The sequence below is a fragment of the Hippocampus comes genome, unplaced genomic scaffold (genome assembly GCF_001891065.2).
Source record: "Hippocampus comes isolate QL1 unplaced genomic scaffold, H_comes_QL1_v1.1 scaffold237, whole genome shotgun sequence".
Taxonomy (NCBI): domain Eukaryota; kingdom Metazoa; phylum Chordata; class Actinopteri; order Syngnathiformes; family Syngnathidae; genus Hippocampus; species Hippocampus comes.
Genome location: NW_017806159.1, coordinates 1,876,070 through 1,902,912, shown reverse-complemented (window position 1 = coordinate 1,902,912; position 26,843 = coordinate 1,876,070). Strand labels below are relative to the sequence as shown.

The 26,843-nt window shown below is 42.0% G+C and overlaps 3 protein-coding genes across 6 annotated transcripts; 1 reads left to right on the top strand and 2 right to left on the bottom strand.

The window, feature by feature from the left end:
• Positions 1–2,203: 2,203 nt before the first annotated feature.
• LOC109531306 (uncharacterized) lies at positions 2,204–7,681 on the bottom strand. 2 transcript variants are annotated; one of them, XM_019895541.1, is made up of 7 exons: positions 7,378–7,678; positions 6,064–6,354; positions 4,611–4,859; positions 4,400–4,510; positions 4,210–4,266; positions 3,903–4,043; positions 2,204–3,805 (listed from the first exon to the last, which is right to left on the bottom strand). In XM_019895541.1, the coding sequence occupies exons 1-7, from the start codon at positions 7,424–7,426 to the stop codon at positions 3,282–3,284; spliced, it is 1,422 nt and encodes a 473-aa protein (XP_019751100.1). In that variant the 5' UTR covers positions 7,427–7,678; the 3' UTR covers positions 2,204–3,281. The 2 variants fall into 2 exon arrangements, with proteins under 2 accessions (XP_019751100.1, XP_019751101.1); XM_019895542.1 differs by lacking the exon at positions 4,210–4,266 and having other exon boundaries at positions 7,378–7,681.
• A 1,107-nt stretch (positions 7,682–8,788) lies between these two features.
• klhl6 (kelch-like family member 6) lies at positions 8,789–14,188 on the bottom strand. Of its 3 annotated transcripts, none has more exons than XM_019895437.1 (7): positions 13,758–14,185; positions 13,270–13,435; positions 12,258–12,557; positions 11,276–11,513; positions 10,818–11,020; positions 10,351–10,564; positions 8,789–9,385 (listed from the first exon to the last, which is right to left on the bottom strand). In XM_019895437.1, the coding sequence occupies exons 1-7, from the start codon at positions 13,997–13,999 to the stop codon at positions 9,081–9,083; spliced, it is 1,668 nt and encodes a 555-aa protein (XP_019750996.1). In that variant the 5' UTR covers positions 14,000–14,185; the 3' UTR covers positions 8,789–9,080. The 3 variants fall into 3 exon arrangements, with proteins under 3 accessions (XP_019750996.1, XP_019750995.1, XP_019750997.1); XM_019895436.1 differs by having other exon boundaries at positions 12,258–12,707; positions 13,758–14,182; XM_019895438.1 differs by having other exon boundaries at positions 9,224–9,385; positions 10,358–10,564; positions 12,258–12,707; positions 13,758–14,188.
• Positions 14,189–15,348: 1,160 nt separating this feature from the next.
• LOC109531242 (immunoglobulin superfamily member 3-like) lies at positions 15,349–25,766 on the top strand. Its single transcript, XM_019895435.1, has 10 exons — positions 15,349–15,494; positions 16,341–16,706; positions 16,780–17,199; positions 18,639–19,043; positions 20,704–21,069; positions 21,232–21,603; positions 22,808–23,188; positions 23,261–23,668; positions 23,817–24,212; positions 25,221–25,766. Exons 1-10 carry the CDS (start codon positions 15,425–15,427, stop codon positions 25,415–25,417), a joined length of 3,381 nt encoding a protein of 1,126 aa, XP_019750994.1. The 5' UTR covers positions 15,349–15,424; the 3' UTR covers positions 25,418–25,766.
• Positions 25,767–26,843: the final 1,077 nt, after the last annotated feature.

The window sequence follows — 26,843 nt, the reverse complement described above, 5'->3', positions numbered from 1 at the left end:
TTACACTGTCCTGATATGATATCTGCTCCGCAACTGTGTAGTAGATGCCAGTTAAACATTCTTAAGATATGGTTAACGTCGAGATTTTTTATTAACTTGACGTTTGAAAGGATTTCTGCTTGAGCCAAGAGTGAGGGCAATTTTAAGAGCAGTACAGATTACAACTCCACAAGAGGGCGCAAATTCCCCATATGAGTACATTACTGCAATGTATTTTGGAGTTGTCTTAGATTTAAATACTGTATGTGCATTCTGTGAGGCGACACATTTTATTCATGCCAAAAAACATCACTGGGGAGACTGGAATGGGAGAGATCATGAAAATGAGACAAATTTATGTGGACGCACCGGTAATGCATCTCTCTATGTCACTTCTTCCGACTTAAGGCCAACAGACTACTGTTATGCTTTGGCCTGGCTGATGAGCTCGTGAGCCAACACACATCGTTAATCATACCATTGAAGTAAATCAAATAAATTAAATTAAATAAAGACAATGGTTTTCTCCAAGTACTCCGGTTTCCTGCTACATTCCAAAAACATGCACGGCAGGTTAATGGAACATTTTAAATTGTCCCTAAGTGTGATTGTGAGCGTGAATGGTTGTTCATCTATGTGTGCCCTGCCATTGGCTGGCAACCCAGTTCAGCGTGCCCCCTGCCTACTGCCAGAACACAGCTGGGATAGGCTCCAGCATGCCCACGACCCTCGTGAGGGTAAGCGGATTAAAAAATGGATGTATGAAACAACCAAAATTCTAACCACTCACTTTTTTGGAATACTTTTATTTAAAGTTCCAATGCCTAGTTTTTATAGTTAAGAACAGCAAAAAGCCAAGAACTAAAAAGTATTTACTCAAGAAATCCTACCAGCCGACTTTAACTTTTACTCAAATATCACAATCTTTATGCAGGACGACTGACAAAACGCTGAAGGAATGCATTCATTCACCCTTTCAGGGACAACTGTTACTACGGTGGACATCTTATCATGTTATCAGGTTACAGGGTGCATGAAAGGGTTCAAGTCTGCTGTAGATTAGCCATTAATCCATTAAATATGCTGTTTTCAATGTAAAGTGTAAATACAATACTTTAATGACATTTCGACATGTGGAAATTGTTGTGGAATGCCATTATTAAATGTACATGTCCTCATTCAGTCTCACTACAGTGGGCTTATGTGATTTTTAAATACATATATAAAATACACGGTTGTCATCAGACAGTAACGATATGTTGGACAAAGCAGGGTTCTGCCGATGGAATCGGTACCAGCTTTCCTGCTGGGCTTCAGTGGAACCACATTGTGACCCTCAACTGAAGAGCCACAAATATTCAATCCTCGAATATCCCCTTGGTATTTGTTGTGACCACTGAAACGTGATAGTGTTCATTTCGCGCTCGTGCCCTGAACCCTCAGGTCAGGTGGTAGCAGATCACAGACTCCTCTGTGACTCAAAGGTTAAGCTAATCATGCGTGACTTTCCCACACGGGGCGGGCCTGTCCTCCAGAATCTGCAGCGGCCTGTCAGACAGTGTGTGCAACCCCACTGCTTCTTTATTTCCAGATACAGGCGTGAAGTTGTTGATCTGACTTGCACCTCCAGTTGAATCACGAAGGACATGATGAAACATGTCAGTGGCAACAGCCACTGTAAGTCTGGGTGCTCAGTATAACTGCTGACTTGATATCACACTCTTATAAGGCATTTAGATGAGAGACAATATAAAGCCAAGGCTGTCCTTTAAGCAAGATTTGTTTATAACTACAAGTTGATAAAGACTGCCCTCTAATGACCAAAGGATATTATTACAACTGTTGGCTCCGTTGGGATAATTTTGGCTAGGGTACACATTTAGTCCCGTATACCTATTTTTTAACCATATTAAGTGATTTTTTTTTAATCGGAAAATGTGTACTTACTGCTTTTAGCGTGGTGGGTGATGATGTACGTAGGAGAAACTGTTCATCTGATTTTTATGAACGATTTCTGTCCCTCAAATGTGAATATATTTTTGATGTTCTTTGTCCTCTATGATCAACTCATTCTCAAACGTAGTACCGGATCCTAGCTTGAAAATGTAGTTTTCATCATCAGAATAAGATGAGGGGAAATTTGAGTCCACTCATTTTTAACTTGAATGTAAACTATTTTAGCCATCACCAATATAATAAACAAATTGAAACAGTATCAGCAAGATAATTTGAGCAATAAATCAGACCATTTATTTACCAACGACTTCACATATTTTGAAACATTAATTCCATGTACTGCAATTTGCAATGAATAACAGGTTTATGATTCCGAGATAAAATAGATTTTATATCTTATCCATAATCTGATCCGCTTACTCTCACGAGAGTCGCGTTCGTGCTGGCGCCGATGCCGGTAGGCAGTAGGCGGGGTGCACCCTGAACTGGTTACCAGCCAACTGCAATTTGCAGTCAATCACAACTTTATGATTCCAAAACAAGGAAATACAAGTTCTCTGTATGGTGAAGTATTACAGTTTGAAAAAAACGTGCAAAGCAGTGAGCAGAAATTTCCAGCAGTACTGGCTTTGTTTCTCAAATTAAAATATTGTTGCTAGCAAGAAAGCTGAAATACTTAAGCACAAATACCGTAGTGCATCTTAGCTTCAGAGAGCCGTAACAATTGTTTAGATTTTGTTTTATTACTTTAAATTGTACAATATATTTAAACACGGATTTTCAGCCTTACATACAAATGCAAATCATAACTTAAAGGGGAAGTCAAGTCAAAAATGTCAATAATTTGTTCTATGCGCCGACACTTGTCTCAACACAGTATTCTGGTTCATATTGAATTTGTCGAATATGAATTAAGCAGAAAAGTCCTCCCGTTTTTAATCCATCTCAGAGAGCGTCCATTTTGCCTTTTAAACTAGTGGGGTTATATAGAATATCAAAAGAATGCTTGACTTGGCTTCCCTCTTAAAATTCAAGTGTACAGCGTCCGATGCAGCTCAGGTGTCAGGTCGTTGCTGGTCAATGACAAAACAATACTTGAGAAAGAAATAATTACCATTCATTCCACATGGCAGGTATTTTTGTAGAAAAATAGTTACACTATTTACAACTTAAGTGCTTATAAACTTTGGCCTCTGAGTCATATTTTTCTGATTGTCAGCATGTCTTAAGCAGTTATATAACATCAGTCCAATATGACAGTCTGCGCTGAGATTATTAAAGTCACAGTGTTAGATATTTCTTAATTGTATAACAGTAGCATTCGTGGTTATTTGTGCGTGTGATCATTATTGTTCGACATTCAGTTCATTTGAAATAGGACATTTGTTTTCAGTTGTAGTTTCAGTTGTATTTGCGTTCCCGTCGTGTGGTGCGTCAGTCGCGGACTGGTGGGATTCAGTCTCACTCTGTTCCTCATCTGCGATGGCCTCATCACCTTCACTATCTGACTGCGTGTCACCCGCAGGGGCCGATGTGCTTGATTCCTGCCGGTCCTCACCTCCAGTCGCCAACGCTCCTTGCGCAATGTCTGAAAGTGGCTCCTGCTCAGAAACTCTTTCTTTTTCTTCTTGTGGAGCTTTCTCCTCCGTAGACGTAGAGTCGGGCCTATTAACTTCAGGTGAGTCAACTTCACTCTCAGTTTCCCCTGAGGTGTCTCCAGAGATCTGCTGGGATGAGATATCCTCATTTTCAGTTGTAGTGTTCAAGTCTGAAGAGGTCAAAGGGGAATTAGGTGTTTTGGAGGAAGTGGTGAGGCCAGTGGCTGCATCAGACTCTACACCCTCATCCCCAGTCAACTCCTTGTTTGACCCTAAAACACACACACACACACACAAATGAATTCATTAAAAGCAGTCCGAAAAGAAGAACGCAAGCCAGAGGATAAAGGAGAATATGATCGACTTAACCATTTAATGCATCGTGCTTTTCTTCGTTGCCATCAGCAGAATCAATCCAATCACTTGGAAGCAAAGGGCGCAGCCTCTGATTGGACGGAAGCGTAGGGAATCCGCCCAAGAAGGATGTGGTCTCGTCACCTTGACTGGACCCTGAAACTTGTACGGACATCATAAACTTAAATGGAGCCCAGCAGGAGCCAAGCAATTAAGTCACTCCCGAGTCCCAAACAAAGTAATTTACGGTACTAATAATTTACTGTGAATTAAACCGAAGATGAAGTCATTGCATGCGTCTTAGTGTCGATGAATCAGATACCTTCTGTCGCGCTCCACCGTCTTTTAAAAAACCCTTTCTTTGTATTTTCAAAACACGCTGAAAGAACAGAGAGAAAAGGACCAATTTTTGTCAGTAAGACAAGAACAACAGCACCGTGCGCACACAACTGCTCACATTTTCATTATTTAGGTTACTTTTGTGTTTGTCACCTTCTGTGTTTTTTTTCTACCTGTATCTCGAAGTTTTCTGCGGAATACAAAGCCCAAGACCATGAGCAAAATGAAGGCGATGACAAAAATGACGGGAAGGATGATGGCAAGTAGGGCAGCAGATTTTTTATCTGCACAGAAATGCAAACCTCCAGTTTGTGCGTTGTCAAAATAGCGCCCAACGTTCAACGACCGCATGAGTCATTAAGTTGCGTAAGTGATTCAAATTACCCAGGAAGCAGTCCTTGGCAGTGAATGTAGCCGTTTCATTGGTCAGAGGGTTGCTCACATCACAACGGTAAACTCGATCGTCATCTTCATCGCTGAGGGTAATTGTTAAATTGGGACCCGGTTGCCTCTTTCCACCTGAGCTCCACTTGAACTGTACTAAACGAAGATGTTTGGAATCTGTTGAGCACACGAGTGTCGCCTGGTATGTGTCGACCATTTCACAGGATATCCTCGGTTTGGATACTTTATCTGCAAACAAATGCATACAACGGAAAGTGAATTAATACAAAGTACCTGGTGGTCAATTGCGACCATAGCACAGCATTAGTACAGCTTCAGGCAAGATAAATTCAAGACTTTTAAATGCCATTTTGATATTCAATTAAAGACCAACTTCACGATGTTCCCAGTGATGCCTGTTATCCAAAGTTGCTACAATACAGAAATGACAACTTTTGTTGGCTCCATAATACGGATTGCACAGTGTTACTAGTCGCTTTGTAAATTATCTTTATGAATGTTAAATGTTGTTTTTAGATTCAGGGATTCAATGACAGAAGTCGCGGTGATCGACTGGTTTAGCACGTAACGCCTCACAGTGCAGTGGTACAGGGTTCGATTCCGGCTTCCTGTGTGGAGTTTGCATGTTTCTACGGGTACTCCGGTTTCCTCCCACATTCCAAAAACATGCACGGCAGGTTAATAGAACACTCTAAATTGTCCATAGGTGTGATTGTGGGTGCAAATGCTTGTTTGTCTATGTGTGCCTTGCGATTGCCTGGCAACCAGTTGAGGGTGTACCCCGCCTACTGTCCAAAGACAGTTGGCAGAGGCTCTGGCACCCCCTGCGACCCTTGTGAGGATAAGCGGATCAGATAATGAATGTATGGATTCAATGTCTTTAAGATTTTTAAGGATCCACAGGAACCATGTCGCAGCTTGCATATGAATGTGCTTATTAGTTATTATTTTGTTACCGTTTGTGCAATAGAGCAATTGAAAGTGCACCCGGGGCTGTGTCTATTATCCGTGACCAATGGGGGGGGCATGACATGATGGTTGGCAAGATTGCAGTAGCTTTCTGATTGAGTTGAGTTGTCAATCAACTATGTGCTGTTTGTGGTGCATTTAGTTCTGCTTTGCAGGAGACATTTAGCATTTATCTCCACTATTCAGTGTGAAATGATCCTAAACTTTGGATAATCTGTCTTTCATGCAGATTTTCCTCCTGGCTCACCGTTATCACGTCAGTTTTTTTCCGCACGTAGTGTTGGGTGAGTCTGCAGTACCATTACTCCGTGTGGAAAAAAAAAAGATCACCGCGAAGCTTCTCTGCAAAGACTTTTTTTGGTAATCAATTTAATTGCTTCAGCCCTAAAATATTCATTCACCAAGATGAAATTGACATTTCGTTCCAATTTTTTGTTTTAAATGCGCATGTTAGTAAACTGACCTATAACCTCCCATTTATACTTGGAACGATGCAACTGCTTGTATACGTCCAATTCCAGTTCATAGTCTCCACTGTCTTCGTATGTGGCGTCTTTGATTGCGAGTTCTGCTGAGGCCCAATCCAGAGTGAGCCTGTTCTCATATGGAGGGAAGACAAACTCCTCCATGCCGTCAAACAAAACCACTTTCTTGTTGTTGTGTGTCCAGAGAATTTCATCAGGTTGTCCAAAAATGGACGGCACCAAGTTGATCTCTTGACCTTTGAGTGCATAATTTGGAACCTGTGCAGAAACTGGGAAAAGAGTTGAAAAATAAATATCTGAAAGAAACCACATGAAAAGTAATTCATTTTATTACATTTACATTTTCTTTCCTGGCATCTTTTCCTTTCTGACTTCCTTACTTTTTTATTGTTGAAGCCTTACTATTGATTCATCATTTGCTAAACTACTTTTTGCGCTTTTGTTCCCACCTTCCCTCCTTCTTTTCTGACCCATTTCGTCTTTCTTGAAAGACCTGATATTTCCTGGCACCTTTTCTTTCCTAACTGCCTTTCTTCCCTCCTTTGGTTACAGCTACGGAAGCCTACTTTTTTGCCTTCCTCCGTTCCTTTCTTGCCTCCATCACACCTGTTTTCTATTCATGCATCCTTACACCCAGTCGCCAAAAACTGAAGCTTTTCTGCCTTCCTTCAAAACATTCTATTGAATAAAGGCCTGCTTATTTCTTCTTTCCTTCCTTCCAACCTACCTTTCTGCCTCAATTCCTTAGTTCCCCACTTCTTTGCTTAACTCTCTGAACCATATTTTGCGCTCTTGCTTCCTTTGCCTAAAACAACAGTTCTGCCTTCCTTCCTCTGATACCTAACCAATACTGCTTTAGATTCCATTTTCTTTGTTCTTGATTTTAGTTTTTGCCATTATTCAAGACCCCTGTCAGGAAATACATATCGTCACCCACCTAAAATAATGGTCCGAGTCCATTTTTTTTTTTTTGCAGAAAACAACAAAACATGTCTTGTCAAAATTATTTAAAGAGGTCGATGTTATGTTTTTTGGCCCATTATTTAAAACTATATGGACAATTTTGAGCAATGAAGCATTGACTGTCATAAACAGTCGTGGTGAACTAGTGTACTATTACTTTGGACCAGTTACGTATTACATATTAATGAAGGCAGGCAACATTTTGCCAACACCTTACACTAAAAACACTTGTTTGTTCAACAAAAGTTTAACACACTTCATCAGTAATACAGTAATACCGTGTTAATTTTCCAACTCGATTATCATAAATCACGACGAAACTTACTTACCTAAACCGTAGGCACTCATGAAATAAACCAGAAAGCGTTGTTGGGCCATGAGTAAACACGCGATGAACTTTCACCGTTCCCACTCGAACGTGACTATTTCATAGTAATTCTATGTTTATTTTTTTCTTTATCGTCGCGAACAAAACCCTTAAACTTGAATTCAAAAGAGCTAGGTGTATTTTTTTTAACTGTCTATCCCAGGTAATGCGACACCTGAATTCCAGACGCAGTCAATTTTCACAATTAGAGCAACTATCGGAGCGTTAACGACTCCTCCCAAAAAACGCCAAATGTAGTCCAGAGGTGAGCTAAATATACCATCATGGAAATACTTGCGAACGCAAGTTTATTCCCTCCACGACAGGGATTTGTAATTGAACGTTTACACATATTGGTGTTATTTTGAAGATTCTGCCAGGAAGCTGACGTCATTCTTCATGGTGGGTAGCGTTGGTAAATGTCACTGTAAAGGACCACTAAAACACGAGGAGAGGATGACTGAAGTTGCTTTATTTACAGATATATATTGTTGTTGCTTAATGGAAGAATTGATCACATTATTTTCGGTTATACTGTACACTGTACATGTTAGGCTTGGCAATAAACTAATAAACACTGCTCCCTACTGCCAAAGAATATCATTACAGTTTGGTCCTTTTTGGATACAGTATTTTGCATGGATTTTCCCGAACACCAGTTTGCGTGAATTTATTCTTTTAATACACTGCATTAGAAATATCCTGGTCGTTTGAACAGAGTAAAAAGCAAGTTACATTAAAGTTAATTAAGTTACACTGAAAATAAAGTAAAACTACTGTACTCAATTCTCACCATTCAAAAGAGACAGACAGACCACCAAGTTCAAAAAATACATTATTTACAGTGAGATACATTGTTTTACAGCCATATTTACAATTTCAAATCTACCAATGCCAACCACTTTAGGGTGTACCCTGCCTACTGGCCGAAAATGGCTGGGATCAGCTCCAGCACACCCGTAACCCTCGTGAGGATAAGTCGATCAGAAAATGAATGGATCATTTCTTTGCTTAATTTTTGATTTGTGGAGAGAGAGGTTTTTTTCTGTTTCTTTTTGTAGTTGTGGAATTTGAATTAAGCTACCATTAACAGAACAAATAACAATAAAAGGCAAATGTGTTATTTTAGAACCGTATATCATACTGACTTTGTATTCGTCACTACCGAAGAAGTAGCTCTCAGTTTCAAATAAGTCTGTTCCTTTTCTCACACAGTTTTTTTCCAAATAAGACGCACAGCTCACTTTTTTCAAGCTCTTTATTCGTCAGTCCCAGGTACCATTTACCATAAAAGTAACACGAATTGATTCAAATAATCGGCTCATCAGCAAGCTATGGAGAATCCTGAAACAAGATCATGATCAATTGAATCAGGTGTGTTGGAGTAGGGTGGGATCTAAAACAGGCAGGATATGGCTCTCGAGGAACCGGAGTTCCCTACCCCAGATGCAAAACACTGGCTAACAAAAATTACACACATGCAGCGGCACATATACAAATAGAGCATACAGCAATCTAACCGTCAATTCTCGTTGGGGCATTTTTTTTTTTCTTCTACAGGAATGTATTTGCCTTGTCTCAATTTAAGTTAGAAAACCTGTAACCTGTAATGATGGTCACTCGTAATAATGCATGCCTCTCAGCAGACACACGATAGCGTTCTTTTCAAATTCTTTGGCAGTCGGTCACCGGTGCTACCTTTTGCATGTGTGTGTAGGACTTCAACAGTGTTACACTGCCGTGGTGAGAAACGCCCATGGGCAAGGCGCATTCTTCTGACAAAACGCCATCATCATCATCCCAGCACATGACCGTGGAGATGACATGGTTCTTGTTATTGCGGCCTCCTGTGATGAAGAGTTTGTTGTTGCAGGCAGCGATGGCACAGCTCGCCCTTTGACCCAGAAGGATCACACCGGACCAGGAGTCTGACTCAGGGGTGTAGCAATACATGGTGTGCATGGCCCCACCTGTGGGGACAAAGAGGATGATGTCACCATAGATTGAGTGCATTGTATTTTCTATCGTCATCTATTGGAAGCAGCACATTTTGTTGAATTTCAATTTAGGCACAATGAATTTTGTGCTCAAGCCATCTTCTGTTGTAAGCCCTCCTTTGGGTTGCAGGTTAGATGGAGCCTAAGCTTGCTGAAAGTGGACGGGCGGCAATAAAACATGGCTGAGAAATGAACCTACATGTTGATTTTGTGGTCTTTCCATAATGTCCGTTGGTATCTTGGTGGCACGGTATGGTATGTTGAAGTGAGGGGAGGAGATTTTACTAGAAAGACCAAAGCCTTGTCAAAAACAAAAGTAGTGCATTGATGCCATCTTGTGAGGCAATTATATAAACCTTTTTGGGTGGGTGTCAATTACTCAGAGATTTTTGCTAGCCTCAGACCCTACTGATTGAACCCCTGCCTATTGGTGGTTCAATATGCACAACTAAACCAACTCACTTTTTCTGTGGAACCTATACTCAGGTGCCTTAAAAAACTCACCTATCCGCATATTTTTGTTTTTTCTAATATGCCACAACATTGTGCCAAAGTCCTGGCCAATGGAAAAGTAATAATTGGTGACAAGGAAGTATGTCATAGTTGATGTTGTTCTAAGCTCTTTCGCGCTTTAGATGTCAGGGAGGAACACAGTTTAGCCAGGGTTGTTAGCGGAGGTTATGGAGAGTGTTTGCTGTATATGTATGTTTTTCACACGTGAGACATTTGCAAGACATTTATTTTTCAGGGGAATGTTGTAAGATGAGTTTGAACTTATATTAAAGAGTTTTGGGATCATTATTTGGGGTATATTTACAGTTGAAACTGCTTACATAGATGTTTCTGGAAAAGATTTAAAGGGTATGGACCAAATGGTTTGGTTGCTATCCCATGTGAATTGCAGCGGTCTACCGTTTATATTTAGGATCGAAACTTGCCAACTACATAGATGCATTTCTTGAAGCTGACAGCATTAGTGCACTTTGTTTCAATGGGAATTGGCGCCCGCAGCTCCCACAAGTCGGTTCCGGGTTCCCAGCATTGAACCACATTGGTCGCCAGCTTTCCGTTGGGCCCACCGCCAATAACGAAGATCCACTTGTCGAAGCCCGTGGCAGCAAAGGAGCTCACACCCACTGTGAGTGGCGTCACCTGCACCAATAAGGCAGCAGAAACATGTGAAAAGCGATGTCACGCTATTTAATGTAAAGCATTTATAAGTGGAATTTCAAAGGTCCTCCGTGACACTGGTCAACTTTCAATTTATTTGGATGAAAAGTAAAATTACAACAAAGCCAGCTAGCTGATAATGGTTCTTTTTTTTCATGAGATACATGGGCCAGGATTGTATAACCTTGCTCTCTTGAGGCAATATGACAGTGAATCTGGGTGCATACTTACTTACCTGTGTCCAGCGGTTGTGAAAAGGGTCATAAGCCTCTACGGAATCGAGCCTACGCACGCCATCGAACCCACCCAGTGCGTACACCCGCCCCCCTTGGACGGCCATCTTGTGCCTCCATCGGCCGGTCGTCAGAGACTCGATCTGGATCCACTTGTCAAGAGCTCCGTTGTATTTCCAAACATCTGTTTGGGTCTCTTTACCTCCTAGAATAGCATTCAAGAAACATTTTCCTTTTACTCAGAATGTTTTTTTTTCTCCTCCTATATACTCCTCCGACGGTTGGAGTGTGTCTGTGAGAACTTATTGCCATTCACCCAGGAGAAATTTTGAATGGTGTGTGTGTGTGTGTGCATGAGGCTCTTTGTGTGTGTGTGTGTGTGTGTGTGTGTGTGTGTGTATATACATATTGTGCTACCAGTGTGTGGTGGCAGTGGTAAAGAAAAAAAATACACTCTCACCAGATATATAAAGTTCATTGCGAAAGGCAGTGCAAGCAAATTCCACCCATTTCCTGTTCTGGGCCTCCACCTCCATGCCTGTGCCCGGTAGCCTCGAAACCTCGAGCCTACTGCGTCTGAGTGGGTCCAAACATGTGACAGTGGAAATGAAGCGGTCGTCTTTGGTGCGGCCGCCGATGATGAGGAACACCTCTGACAGGAAGTGCCGCATGCGCGGTTTGGTTCGTTCTGAAACCACCTATAGCACAAAACAAGGATGTTTATATTCTTTCCATTTTTAATTGGAAGTAGATTTTTGGGGGAAGAAAATTTAAAGTGACGGGTTATTCTATCAAAATGACTGCTGAAGTTAATTTGTTCCAAGTGTACTCTTCCATGTGGACATTAATGAGTTGAAAATAATGCGGTCGGACAAATATGAGAAATGAAGTCACATCTTCCGTGTCGGATGTAATACGAGAAGTCCATTACTATAGTGCATCACATTTGTCATTGATACAATTTAACTGATGGATATTTTGATCAATTTTTGTCATGGTCCAGACTGATTGTGGTGCCTTACACTATTTAATAATGCTCGCTACCAAACCTATGCGTCTGGAACCCAATTGACGAAATATTAAGATCGAAATCCATCTTTGTGGCATTGAAATCATTCTCATGGCCTATTTTTCCATTTCTTTTTCTCTTTTTTTTTTAAATCTGAGCACATATATCACCATTTTTTTTTTGCACCACCAAAAACATCTCTGTACACATTACTCATGTTTTGGTTCTTGGTTCAGAACATATAAAAACATTCACATGTAGGCTATGTATTGTTTCATCACCGATGGAAAAACACCTGCGATTATTGCAAATTAGTTCTGTCTTTTTCGGTGTTTCATCATTAAATGTACATGTACAACTTTGAATTTTCTGTATGCAGCCTTGGAAGAGAAAGTTTAGACACCCATGCTTTAGTCCATGTGCTGATACCAACCTCCCTTCCAGAGAGGTGAAAGATTCGGGCCTCCTGCAGCAGAGGAAAACTCTCGCCGCAGCTGCGGATCAGATCATCTCCTTCCACCTTGTCCACAAAGTACGCCGGCTCCAACAACGGCAGTCGCACGTGCGAAAGCAACCTGGCCAGTAAGTGGCGTCGCTCTTCCTGCTCAGCACGCACCCAGCGCATGAGACCCTCGAAAACACACTCCTCGTATCTCACGTCCAGATCGTCCCGCTGCAGGATGATCTCCAGTGACTCGGCCGCCACATCCAAAAAGTCCTGCTGCCTAACTACCTGGGAAAAGTGAGAGACGATGTAGTCCTGAGCCTTGGTCTTCAGAGTGGGAAGGGCGTACCGATCCGCCAGGTTTAAAACGCCAATGCAAGTATCCGAGGTGAGGGATCTGCTCAGGTAACCAACACATGCATCCACCACACGCAGGAACTACAAGAAAAAACATACGTACAGCAATTTTAGGAAGGATGAACAATTTTGCACATGAATTTTGCACTAAATACACTGAAATCGTTTTTTGTTGAATTTACTCAGTTTTATTTTGTCAAGCGGTTGCTGGAGAAAACGAATGAGACGTAATTGGTCGTGACCTGAGGGCTGAGTGACCAGGATGTCATTTTCAGTTGACAGAATGCAGCAAAATGGCCGTCCCCTGAGGTGGCTAAAAACCACAAATGCAATATTAATCAGAATTCTGTGTTTAGACTGGTGGATTGGACATAGAACATATTACTGTAAAGAAAATGTGGGGGCTGGCAAAAAATAAATACACAAAAATCCGATCTTGAAAAAACTGTCACGCCACTTCTACTTTAAGGCACCACTGCACCTACTTTTGACCCACCTGCCAACATTTTGTTTCCTTGGTTAAAATTTTTATACAGTATTATCCAGCTCCTGCAGAGGCTCGCAATAGATTGCGTGTGAAAGTTCCGAATAAAGTGGCCAGTGACATTATACTTTTGGTTCCTTTTTTTCAGGGAACGCTTACCTGGAACTGACTGGCTGCTTCCAGTACATCATGCACGTTTGACTGAGTGAGGATGGCCTGGCTGGTGTACGTATATTGCAGGAGAGTTTGCATGGTCTCACTGCCCAGTCCTTTCATTTCCACCTTTGCTTCGTGACTCTCCCTCAAACCACTGCAAAACATGGCCCTGAGCACAGCAAAACCCATCAAGTCATTCTCATTAATACATGAGCAAGTACTTCTTTGTCCTTGTGGTTTGTTTGACCAAATCAATTTATCTTTTTGAGGCCTTTCTAAGACTCAAAAACTCACTGGATTACAGTCAGTCAAATCAGATTCCCAAAGACAATTATAAACATGGCGTTTGGGAAGCTAGCCAATCAGAACCAGGTCTTGGAGTGTGGAGCTTAAGTTTAACACTCATTTCAATGATTCATCATGAAAACAGAAAGTCCGAGGGCCTCGTCATTATTCCTTGCAGCTTTAATTTTTTTTTTTTTTTTTTTTACCTGAAGTATTGACTGGCCGCAGCAAGGATGGCTCTGTGGCAAGGGAACTCATGTCCTTGAACACACACGACCACGTCGATCAGCTCAAGGTTAATTTGCAAGTCCTCCATGCCTCTCTGCAGCGCCGCGGGCAGGCCTCCATCTTCCCAGTGGTACTCTGTGCCACTCTCCCTCTCTGGGCACGGGTCATCCCCGACGAGAGACAAGGGGCACTCTGTCGTCCACTCAAGTGAGTCGCTCATCTTCACAAGCTCCTCTGCACCCGCACTGCTTCAAAAAAGATGTGCGAAATATACCCGTGCGGTTTCCATGCAAGTGCCCTTCTGCAGCTGCTTTGCAAAGTTCCTATTTCTGTTCGGTCGTCAACTTACAGATGTAGCAACATTTGTTTTTAGACACTTCCTGAATTGAGACTGAACAAATTCCCCCTACTTTGTTGAACACAAATGGGGCCACAGTATCAGAGACACTCAAGAGAACTTTCAAGTACGATCAAAACACGACGGCAAACACTTCATGAATATATTGAAAAGTCATGGATCTAACGTTTACAATGATATATGTTTTATTTTGCAACTGCAATAGTTTTGTAAATTTGTGTTTATAATAAGTGCAATTGTGTTACATTTTAAATTAATACATTAAATTATGAGATCACACTCATACCTAGGGACAATTTAGACTAGTGTTCAATCATACTGTCATGCATGTTTTTGGAATGTGGGAGGAAACCGGAATACCCTGAGAAAACCCACGCAGGCAGGGAGAGAACATGCAAACGCCACACAGGGAGGCCAGAGCTGGAATCCAACCCTGCACCTCTGCACTGTGAGGTGGACACGATAGCCAGTTGTCTCCCGTGCCGCCTTTATAGATAGATGGATGGATGGATGGATGTTAAAATAAAGACCATAGTATGTTGGTCATTACCAGGAAAGAAAGAAAGAAAAAAAGGTGCAGGTTACAATCACTTCTTCCATTTTTATTTTAAGAAAGTCCTTATTTTATTCATATCCAATCGCGATTTTGGATCATCTATACTGTATTCATCTATTATAAACGCGTGTTACTTACTCCTTGAGGGACATGATCGATGGTAGTGCTATTGACCTCTTTCCCCACTAGGTGTCAGTGTTGTCATTAGAAAGAGGCTATATATTATTTTATCGTTGGTTTTGTTTTCGTTAAACTTTAACCTTCGTGAATCATTTGATGTGTCTTTACTCCAGATTATGGAAGTGATCATAAAAATATGATTTGAAAAATGTATGCCAATGAGACAAATAAAACTTTTTTTTTTTTTTTTTTTTTTTAATAGATGGGCTCCATTCACCTTTTACCACATCTTCACTGAGGCAATGTAATATTTTTTTCCAAACTATTACTAATGACAAGATAGTGGGACATTAGACACTTATTTTATCTCAGTATTATAAGCCCCAAATACCCCCGCTGAAAATAACACAGGGGCATTTAACCATGAGTGACAATCAGACTTAATTGTGTACCGCGGTAAATCAATCTACGTGCAGGATATACAGTATTTCGCACTTCCTCTTGATTGCTCACAGGAAACACAAGCCACTTAAATTCACGTGAGAACACATTCAAACACATGCACACACACAATATTCTTTGCATTGACACAGTCAACGAGCTGATTCAGGATGCTGAATTTCATTTTGCACTTATGGATTCCTTGTTTGCTCCTGTGTATGGCAACTCTTTTGCTCCTCGGTATGTCATACATTTAATTGCTGCTGTTGTAAAGGTCTCCCGTGATGGATCGTAAAGATAAAACTAAAGAAAATGATTTAAATGATGAACAAACTCTCATGTATATTATTTTTAAAAGAAGACTAGTATATATTTTCTATTTTATAAAAAGAGAAAACAAAAACGAGATATGATCCAGTTTTTTTTTAAATTGAGTGTTTTGTCAAAGGGCTCAAAAACAGATTTTCATAATCGACTGTTTACTCTAAAACCTTTGTTAGCAACAGGTTTTCACCCTTTAATGCCTGACCCATCAAGGAATAGCCAGAAAAATCTAATTTTTGGGAACTAGATGTTCATTAATCCTTATAACAAAATCCACAAAAATATTTTTGCCATATTATTTTGTTTTAGATATTTGTTGTCTCACATTTATAAGCATTATGTACGTTACATCAAAAACAGAAAATATAATGTAATATAAATATATATGTACGTTTTTTTTTTTTAAGGAAGGGAATGAGGGCGATAGAGACTGAGCCCTGACGCGAGTAAGTGCGCTTCTCCCCGAAAATGTTTTTAGTCACCTTTATTGATATTTTAAATCATAAATACAGCATAAAATATGATCCCCCAAAACAATTTCAATATCATCTTCGACCATTATTCCTAACACGCAACGATTTTAGTACCGCAGTGCAGATGTATGACCTCACCATACTTCATTGACAGTAATTTCTATTTTCAGGTTAGCCAGTGTTGGGGGTGATTTTGCGATTAGCAAACCGCGAATAAGAAGAGATTCACTGTACAATTTTTTTAATTGAACATTTTTTTTGTTTGTTTTAATTCCTATGCAATACTCAGGAAATGCCAGAGTGCTGACTGAGATCCAGGCTGGACCTCTGTACCGTGTGGCAGGCTCTCGGCTCTTCATTTCCTGCAACGTGAGCGGATTCACCAATGTCGACTCCAGGAAAGAATTTGAATTCCGCGTCACCAAGCCCGCGAAGCAAATGGTCCTGAACATCATTAGCACCGAAGACCCGACCTTTGGTTATGCAGTGTACCGCAATAGAGGCAACGACATCACCTTGACACATGTAACGTCCAACTCCGTCCTTTTTGAGATAAAAAGTCTCCAGAAAGATGATGAAGGGGAATACGACTGCGCTGTGATCAACCCCGAATATAGTTATGATGGACTCTACAGTGTGATAACTACCGTGAAAGGTAATCAGTTGCCATTTATCCAAAACTGACATTGCCGGTACGATGGTGCTTCAGTAACCTCTTGTCGCCGCAGTGATTGACGATTCCCTGAGTGTTTCATCAGCCACCTCCACCTCGCTGCGCTATAACCAGGGTGAAACGCTCACTTTAACATGCCAAGCTTCCAGCAACACCATCCAGCACACCCATCTGTCTATTGCCTGGCATCTCCGCAAGGAGGGTGATGATGACGACACACAGCTCATCATCTCTTTGGACAGAGACTTCACGGTAAGGCCAGGCCCGGAATTTCAAGGGCGCTACCAAGCCGGCCTCATAAGACTGGATAAAGTCGGAGAGGCCACGTACAGGCTGACGATGGATCGGTTGGAGCCGTCGGATGCGGGGCGGATCTACTGCCACGCTCAAGAGTGGATCGAGGATCCCGATCTGTCCTGGTACTCGCTTACACAGAAGACTACAGAGGAGACCACGCTAGCTGTGAAAGGCAGAGGTCAGGAACTTTTCACTTTTTAGGAGATCCTGTCATCAACCTTTGACATTGCATCGTCAAAGTTAGCCAGCCATTTTGAACACTTTAAATGAGTCAGTATTTTTTTATAAATACAGTAGCACCTACACATGGAGACTGACCAAGAGTATAGATTTGTGAAAACAAATGAAAATTACCAAATTGTGATAATGGAGGTTTCGTCCCTACGCCAGCGATATAACCATTAAATTGATAAATTGATGAATTACTGTACTTGTTTTGCCATCAAAGGTCTGAATCAATCTGTTCAACTATTGTTTTAGTTACGATAAAAAGGGTAACAAAAAAAATCTTGCCAAATCTCAGCATTACTATTTATTGCACATGATGTTTTCCAATTTTGAGACCGATTTTACCAAAGATTGTTGAAGTTGATGCATATAATTTGCTTTTGCAGGCTACATAATATGGGCCCTCAGGCCATGAGTTTCACACCTTTAGAGTCTTCAGTTAACCTAGTGTGCATGTTTTGAGGATGTGGGTTGAAGATGGAGTGCCTGGTGAAAGCCGAGGAAAATGCAAACACCACACAGGATGGCCAGAGCTGGAATTGAAACCCTAAAACTCAGCAAATCATGTTGCCCTGTGAATAAGATTGTATCTTGAATTTGTACGTCATTTTTTGTTTTTTTTGACAATCAAAAGTAGGCATGGACATTTATTTACATTTTGTTGATCAAATATAGGTGAAAATAAAGCTCACTTGTTATTTCTTTATTATTTTTAAACATAATTACAGCAGTCATGCCGATATGATAAATCTATAATGTAATCTATGTAATCCATGAAATCAGTGGCGTTCTGTGAAATGGCAGTGAAAATCGCTTGATGGTGGGTAAAGATAACATGAAATCAATTTTTACCAGATACATCAATAGATAGAATTGTTTGAATTGACTGGTCAGTTTTTCCCAAGACTTTTTGTTTCAAATCTGAGTTTACATGCCTACTATCTAGCGGCAAAATAAAATTCATGAAAAAAAAAATGCGATAACGATCTAGAGTATAATGTCGTCAGAAAATGACAGCTTTTGCTTTGCTAGCATTCAAAACCACTTTGAAATATTAAAAACGTGGTTGGAGAGTATCAAAGGCAAGTTGAAGATGCAACACATGAAAAAAGGTAAACACATTTGCAGAATATTGATTTATGTAAATGGTGAAAAGAAATGGAGCTGGGGTGGATCTGTGAGGCACACCTTCAGTCTCAGTGAGTGAGCTATAGGTGAGACGCTGCTTAAGCACACCATCTGTTCGACATGCTGGATGAGCTGACATATAATTTTGCTCTTCCTCTTCTGTGGTGGCTTCCTGACAGGATGTGTGGTGTGTTGTTTATGTCGCTATGCTCATTTTTTTTTCTTTTTTCTTTACTTTTTCCCTTTTATGTGGCTGTACAGAGCTTGTGCCAGACAAGGTCTCTGTGGTGGTGAGACTGTCGGCGCAGCAGACATCTCTGCAGGAAGGGCAGGAGCTGCTGTTAACATGCAATATTGACACACAAAAGCTGGAGGAAAAGTTTTTCTCCGTAGCCTGGCTCCAGGCAGGTGTCGAGCTGGCCCGAATAGGCCCCACGGGCGTTCTGTCTGTGCGGCCTGAGTACAACCAGCGAGAGAAGCAAGGAGAGCTCAGGACCAGCAGGATTGGGGAGAGAGATTACCGTTTTATTTTGCAGCCTGTCAGCACTGAAGACCAGGGCGCGTATGCGTGCCGAGTGTGGCCCCAACAAAGAGGACAGCAAGGCGACTTGGTGCAAGGCGAACCCCAAGACTCCAGCTCCCTGCTCGTTAGCGTCTCAACTTCAGGTTGCGTTATTAACATATATCCAACTACGTCCACATGTGCATGGTTGTACCTACAATGGTTTTTGCTGGCTGTCCATTACATGTCAAAGCAATAAGCTACGACCCAAACTTTAATGCCAATCAGTAACAGTTGCAGAAAACACAACAACACACACACTCATCATGCATCATGATCCTTACATACAAGGCGGTTTGTTGGGGAAAAAGCTGTGAAAAAGATAGCCAGTCTTTTCCCTGTAGCTCTTATCTACTCAATCTGTTGGGTCGCTGCCACCCCTCATCCTCAATGCTATTAGACCAGGGGTGTCAAACATACGGCCCGCGGGCCGGAACCGGCCCGCAAGGAGGTTCAATCAGGCCCGCAGGATAATTTAAAAGTGAAAAAAATGCATAAAAGACACAGAATTAATATTTTTAATAAGGTGCAATTCATTGAGTATCCGCAAGGGGACACTGTTTTGATCAGAGAAGAAGACAACAGCAGCCTCAGTCCGTCACTGAGACAGACCCATGGCAGCAGACGCTATCAATAGCACTCTGACATTTACACATTTAATAGCACTCTCCTGAGTTTGGAAGGTGTAGGCAGGGATTACATTTAGATTTTATATGTACGTGTAAATGGTTTAAAACTTCCTTTCTTTATAAATCTCGTTTCATCTTAAAGTGCATCTCTATATTTTTCAATACCAATTACTTGTTAAAGTTTGTACAATCAGTGGTATCAGTTGCAATGCATATTTGTGAATGATAAAACTAAATTGCACATTTGTCGAAGGAAATGTAAGGTGCTCCCTGAAATGTTTTGTAAAAGATATGTTCATTAAATTTCAACATTTTCCTAATGTTCTTGTGCTTCTTTATACCAAAACAAAGGAAAGACATATTGTTTTGGTTATTTATAGCAAAGTATGGTATCATTTTAATGGTCCGGCCCACTTGACATCTACCGAGGCCGTATTTGGCCCACCATGGGAAATGAGTTTGACACCCCTGTATTAGACTGTTCCTCGAAAAAGAGAAAATGTGTTCATTGTGCCAAGCCACGCATTTACATCTGCAGCGCCGGTTTTAAATGTTCATTGTTTATTTCATAAACAGAAGTGGTCAAGAGCACTTCCTTGCTCCTTGGTATGATGTTAAAATGCATCCCGACACTGTGGGAAGGTCATGTGTGCCGTTTGGAAGTGTCTAACCGCTTACAAAATGCACACTAATGACCGATTATACCCACACTGCGACAGGCGGTTTGTCAGCGGAATAAAGCTGAGCGATCTGCTGGGCTATCGTGGCACAGACAACAAACTAGCTGCCCTGAGAGAAAGTTGTCTTGGATAAATAAAGGCTGGGCCCATGCTTTTTTTCTGTGGTTGATGTCAGGAAGGACATGCAGTGAGAACATCCTTGTCAAAAATATAAATTAAGACGTCTGAGTCAAATATCTTGGATAAAAGGATATCCTGGAAGATAAAAAGAAGGGCAGCTGACCCGGCGGTTAAGTGGAAAAAGGCTTAGGAAAAAGAAGATCAAAACAGTTTTCCACCTGGGTGAAGTTTCAAAAAAGCTTGTTTTTCTCAACGTAAACTGCAGTTTGCAGGAGAAGAAAATTGCCAAAATGCGATTACAGTGGATTCACACGTTATATCTCTTCTCATTACAGCCAGTGGACTCTTAGTCGAAATGCAAAACACCGTGCATGTCAACGAAGGCGACACGTTGAAGCTGACCTGCAAAGTGCACGGCTTCAAGGGCCAGCTCTCCGTCAGCTGGCAGCGCAACGTAGCGCAGAAACCCGCGTTCACCGCTCTCATCGGTCTAAGTCAAGACGGTGTCATGGAGACGGCCGCTGTCGAGGTCTTAAATCTGGTCAGGGCTACGCGACCTGCGGACGACATCTTCGTCCTGGAGCTTGATGAGATCACGCCGGATGCTTCGGGCATGTACCGGTGTGTGGTGTTTGAATGGAACAGTCACAGCAAGACCAACAGCCAATCAGCCACGACCCAGTTGACGGTGGCCCCTTTGGGTTAGTTTTCAACACATTGTAGCTTCTATATGCCCGATGAAGTCCAGAACAACGTGTATGCTTGGTGAATTTCCCAACATCAAATGCTTGGCTTGCCCACCAAGATTATCATAGAATGCACGACTTGCCATTCTTACCAGCCCCGAAAATTTTGTGTTCCAGATTCTTTTGTGAGCGTGAATTTGATCAGTCGCAAGAGCGTTGTGACTGTGGGAGACAATGTGGAATTGATGTGCCGTGTCAAAGGGCCACATCTCGCCATAACGCTCTCCTGGAGTCTGCAGCGGGGCACGTCGACCTTAGACAACATCCTGACGATGTACTATGACGGTGCCGTCAGCTGGTCTGGAAAGCAGCAACGCTACCACCTCAAGGTTGACAACAGACCCAGTGAGAGGATTTACTACCTTCTTATCAATGGTGCCAGCCACAGGGAGGCAGGGAGCTACCAGTGCCGGGTGTCCGTTTTCCAGAAAAACGTTCACAAGAAGCTGTCACCATCCAACCTGCTGATGGTCGTGGTGCAGAACCCAGGTGGGAAACCAATCGAACTCAGAACTCTCCGAAGGGAACCCCTTGGTTAGAATTTGATGACAAAGAGTTTTTTGTTTGCGGTACTGTTTTGGGGGTATTTTTATTTGCAAAGCATATCTCAAAGCAATTCAAGTTGCTTGACGCAAAAGGTTTCAGTTGAACTCTTCGCCAAGACGTCGCGTGTAGTTCAGGGTGACAAAAGCTTAAGTGACATCCTGTTGCACCGCGAGTAAACAAACCCTTTTATGTCGTCCGATGAGGACAGAGCGATTGAGAAAAAGGGGAAAATAGCTTGAATGAAGATTTTAGACTTTTTCCTCTACTTGGCAACCGGTTCAGGGTGTCCCCCGCCTACTGTCCGAAGACGGCTGGGATAGGCCCTTTTGACCCTTTTGAGGATAAGCGGATCTGAAAATGGATGGATGGATGTCGAACTTTGATTGAGTGAAATTTCAGTAGAGAAAACTTGAAGTCAATTGCTTGCAAGGGACAAGGAACACCGGCCATAATTTACATGTCAACATTTGATTGAAAGTAGGACATAGTTCACATGATCATTGAGGGACTGTCTAAATTATTGAATTTTCTGTTGCACAGTTTAATTGCAGACATGCTCATTTTGTCGGTGAAATGAATCGCGTGTTATCTGTGATTCAGTTTAAACCCTGTAATGCCTGACCCATCAAGGAATAGCCAGAAAAATCTGATTTTTGGGAACTGAGATGTTCATTAACCCTGATAACAAAATCCACAAAAATATTTTTGCCATATCATGTTGTTTTAGATATTTGTCGTATCACATTAATAAGCATTATGTAGATTACATCTGAAAATGATAATTTTGGGAAAATCATATTTTAAACCTGCAGTATCAAATTTGATACAGATGATTTAATGTACCGATAATATAAAGAATGAGTTACATAATGAAAATGCATGTATCAAATATGATATAAATGGCATTATCGGGTTAAGGCGAACTGAGATCGGTCCGCTTACGTGTGAGCAAAGTAACCAAATTCTTGACGTTCTATGAAAATGTTCAGAGGGGCCTGAATAGGCCATTCTGAAAGTCTAAAATGATTTAACGGGAGAAAATACCCTTCAAAATAGTCACAACAAATTCCATGAGGTTCCATATCCCTTTTACTTAGTACATGAGCCATTTTGGATAAAACCTCTTCCCTTTCTCACCTTCTCTTAGAGAATGACCTCATTCTGACACCCAGTCCTGCCTTGACAACAAATATCAACAGTGACTTCACCATAAAATGCTCAGTTCAATCCTCTCGCTCTGGATCTTCTCGCTACGCCGTCACCTGGATTCTGCAACAACAGACCCAAAACGTGACCGTCTTAACCTCGGATCGAGACTCCATCGTAACATCGACAGTGGACCACAGCCGGCGGATCAGCATGCAGCAAACTAAGGAGCTTCAGTTTGAGTTAACCGTTCGGGATTCTCAAATCTCAGATCAAGGTTTTTATGTGTGCGAGGTAGTGGAGTGGCTGCAAGATCCTCGTGGCGAATGGTACAATCTCCCCTCGGTTTCCGGAACCACTCAACTGACACTTATTGAGCCCGGTGAGATCTTTTATGTTTCATGCACCCCACACTATTTTGTTGTGGATTAACTAGGATTTCTCCTTCGTGCAGCCACTGATCTGCTTTTGGCTAACAAAGAGCAACGAGTCCTTGCAAAAGAAGGCGACAAAGTGCAACTCAACTGTGAGCTGATCTCGGGTGCATCCAGCGATTCCTGTTTCTACAAAGTCACCTGGTTCTACAGCAGCCTTGGATCTTCTGCCGTGCCGCTATTGGAGCTTGATCACACGGGCCTACTGAGGTATCCGGAGAGCAAGGGTCTTCACGGCCTGCAGGGCAGGCTTCGTCTGTCCAGACCCAGCAGGAGCGTCTTCGGTCTTGAAATTGAGAGGATCCACGAGGGGGATAGTGGGACGTACCATTGTCGGGTGGAGCAGTACCAAGTTGCGCGTGAAGGCCAATGGGAGCAGAAGGCTTCAGCTGATGGTGGCCCCATCATATTGTCTGTGAAATTTACAGGTAGGAGCATATTTGGCATTTTCTCCTACTTTTCCTATTCATGGCCACAGGCTAGACGACATCCCAGCAGACTTATGATGAATCTTTATTTAGTTTTCCCGGTTAACCTAAAGAATGTCTTATTTATCATTTTTGCTACTTTTGACAGACACCAACCTGTCTGTCCGAAAAGAAGAGTTGGCGTTGAACGTGAGCACATCACAGGATTTCACCATCTCTTGTCACATCAGCCAACAATCGAGCCTGGATTCCAAGTTCCAGGTCACCTGGTATTGGCAGGAGAAGAGAGAGACCAAACGGCAAGCTTTGTTCACGTCGTATAGAAACTCAACCTTCAAAGACTTTTGGTTTGAGAGACGAGAGCGGCTGAGATTTGCTCACGCTTTGCCCAACCAATTCAGCCTCACCGTGTTGAAGCCCACTCTTTCAGATCGCGGTCTTTATTGCTGCGAGGTGGAAGAGTGGCTCCCTTCTCTCTCCCATGGCTGGAGGAGAGCAGCAGTAAAGAGTTCCGGCTATTCGAATATCAGCGTCTATTCGCAAGGTAACTTCATGACTCGTATAATTACAAGAAAGAAAAAAATCAAGCGCAAATCTTTTGTTTTCCTATGACTGAAGATAAAAATATCAAGAAAGCAAATCCGGTGTACAGGGAGTCCTCAGCCCGCGACAGTCCTAAGTGCCATTTAGCAATGGCCGATGGCCCGTGGCGTAAGAATAAATCGTCACGTGGCACAAGACGACAAACTCAGTTACTGACATACTAGCTATCATTATTTTTTTTGTATGTTATTGTTAGACTACAGGCGGCCCAATGTTCAAGTGGTTAGTGCGTCGACCTCACAGTGCAGAGGTCGTGGGTCGATCCCGGTCTCCGGCCTTCCTGTGTGGAGTTTGCATGTTCTCCCCGTGCCTGCGTGGGTTTTCTCCGAGTACTCTGGTTTCCTCCCACATTCCAAAAACATGCATGGCAGGTTAATGGACCACTCCAAATTGTCCCTAGGTGTGTGTGAGTGTGAGCGCGGATGGTTGTTCGTCTCTGTGTGCCCTGCGATTGGCTGGCAATTGGTTCAGGGTGCCCCCCGCCTACTGTCCGAGGACAGTTGCGATCGGCTCCAGCACCCCCCGTGACCCTTGTGAGGATAAAGCGGATCTGAAAATGGATGGATGGATGTTAGACTACAGTGTGGTCTGACTGGTACAATTTTGGGTGATGTCACCTCTGTAGAATGGCAATTCGAGGACTCCTTGCATATCAATACCACATAAAGAACTTGACTTGGGAAATACTGCATGTGAAAAAAAAATGGTCAAAATAGATTGGACAAAGAATCAAAATAAAAGAGTAAAGCATCAGTAAATGCAACGGAAACAATAATTCCAAATGCTTATTCCATCTGTAAATGTGTCTTTCGACTATGTATCGTTTTTTAAAAAAATATATATATATTGAAATTTATTATTATATTACATAATAGGAATGAGGAGTAAAAAAATGTATATGTACTGCGTACGTGTGACGAGGTCATGTAACTCTTTACCGTCTGTGCAGGAGAGAGTGACGCTCGCTCAGCATGTCATTCGGGCTTGTGGATCGGCCTTCCTGTGGCTGTTGCGCTCTGCTCACTGTTGGTCATCCTTGCGTTGGTGCTCAAGCTGCGTCGGGCCAAGACGCCCGAAAGGAAGCCAGGTCAGTCTTTGTGGACGGAGCATCATCAACTGAAGACAAAACTCAGTACGGACGACTGAGCAGTCACCTGGGGAGAAGTGGAACAAATATTATAATGTCGTGTATAATCATATTTGTATATCGCCTGTTCCATTCATTAATGCATAATGAATGGAACATGTTGAGCTAATTTACAATGGGACTGATTGGACTGAAGTACTGCTCGCACACAATTCTGTAGGTGTGCTTTGCTATGGGCCAACATGCCGTGTCGCAAGTTGTCTGGATCGATTCTCAATCATTCGTGTCCTGGTAATCTGCAAAGGTTCATTTGAGGCAACTGGACTTTTCTTCTTTGTTGAAGACGTTTGACCTTTAATCTAAAAGGCTTCTTCAGTTCTAAATGTTAGGTTTTGTAAGCCTTTTTTATTTTTTTTCCCCCACTGCAGTTCCACCAGATGGATAGATTGGATTACTGTGTAGCAAATGGGTTGTATTGATACGAAATGTATTGATATAGAGCACAGGTGTCAAACTCAAGACCCGGGGGCCAGATCTGGCCCGCCACATCATTTTATGTCACCCGTGAAAGCAAATGATGCGTGTCAACTTCCATGATCCTTGCTAAATTTGTACCGAAATGTCAAATTGTCATGTGTAATAAATAGCGTTTCGATTTTGCAATCATTTTGTTACCCTGTTAACACTCACTCAGACAATAATTGAACAAACTATTAGTTGATTCGACTGATTTCAAAACTGGTAATTCATCAATTTGTTGTGTACAAGTAATAATACATAAACATTTATTTAGGCCCTCCGAGGGAAGATGTAACCCCAAAGTGGCCCACGACAAAAATGAGTTTGACACCCTTGATTTCGCGTCATGTTCTCATGTCCAATCCTACAAAGAGTCAGATGCATATTTATGTGCATGAACCATAAAGCAGACTTCATCTGTCGGGGGTTTAGAAGCGTCTGCGGTCCGAAATGGAATATTGTTCTGCATGAAGACGTGCAAGATAGACCAAGACGTGTGCTGACTGTGTGGTCTCGCGGTCTGCAGTGACGTGCATCCGTGTATGTGTGCGCGCGTGTGACTCATATTTGGACAGACGGTGATTTCGACACACGTTATAAGACCCGCTACAGAGGTTAACCACACACACCGGAAGAGGAAAGTTGCCGTTTCTTTGCGTTTCAATTCTGAAAATTCAAGTTGGACTTTGAAATTTATGTGCGTGAGCGCACGCAAGTACTTCCCTATTCAAATGTATTTCTCTGCTATGGCTGTCTCCAGCACTCTACATCAGAAATGAAACAAGAAGTGTGAGATTAAATGCCTGCCTAAAGGATTTCCACTTGGGTAAACAATCTTAGCCCACTTTTATTTGACACCCTCAAACTGTCGAATGACTCGGTAGGTTATTTTCCTCAAATGAGTCACGGGAAAATGGACGAGCAGAGGGAAGTTTCTGGACATTGCCCGCATCTGTTTAAACCTGG

What these genes read in the sequence shown, in the direction of transcription:
- klhl6 (XM_019895436.1), bottom strand. Translation starts at nt 13,999, where the DNA reads ATGAGCGACTCACTTGAGTGGACGACAGAGTGCCCCTTGTCTCTCGTC. An exon ending in AAGCAGCCAGTCAGTTCCAG is followed by an intron (nt 12,708 to 13,269) that starts GTAAGCGTTCCC and finishes TTTTTCTTGTAG; the next exon opens with TTCCTGCGTGTGGTGGATGC. An exon ending in GAAATGCATCTATGTAGTTG is followed by an intron (nt 9,386 to 10,350) that starts GCAAGTTTCGAT and finishes TTGTCCCCACAG; the next exon opens with GTGGGGCCATGCACACCATG.
- LOC109531306 (XM_019895541.1), bottom strand. Translation starts at nt 7,426, where the DNA reads ATGGCCCAACAACGCTTTCTGGTTTATTTCATGAGTGCCTACGGTTTA. An exon ending in CATGAGTGCCTACGGTTTAG is followed by an intron (nt 6,355 to 7,377) that starts GTAAGTAAGTTT and finishes CTCTTTTCCCAG; the next exon opens with TTTCTGCACAGGTTCCAAAT. An exon ending in ACGGTGGAGCGCGACAGAAG is followed by an intron (nt 4,044 to 4,209) that starts GTATCTGATTCA and finishes TACAAGTTTCAG; the next exon opens with GGTCCAGTCAAGGTGACGAG.
- LOC109531242 (XM_019895435.1), top strand. Translation starts at nt 15,425, where the DNA reads ATGCTGAATTTCATTTTGCACTTATGGATTCCTTGTTTGCTCCTGTGT. An exon ending in GCTAGCTGTGAAAGGCAGAG is followed by an intron (nt 17,200 to 18,638) that starts GTCAGGAACTTT and finishes GTGGCTGTACAG; the next exon opens with AGCTTGTGCCAGACAAGGTC. An exon ending in ATTGTCTGTGAAATTTACAG is followed by an intron (nt 23,669 to 23,816) that starts GTAGGAGCATAT and finishes TACTTTTGACAG; the next exon opens with ACACCAACCTGTCTGTCCGA.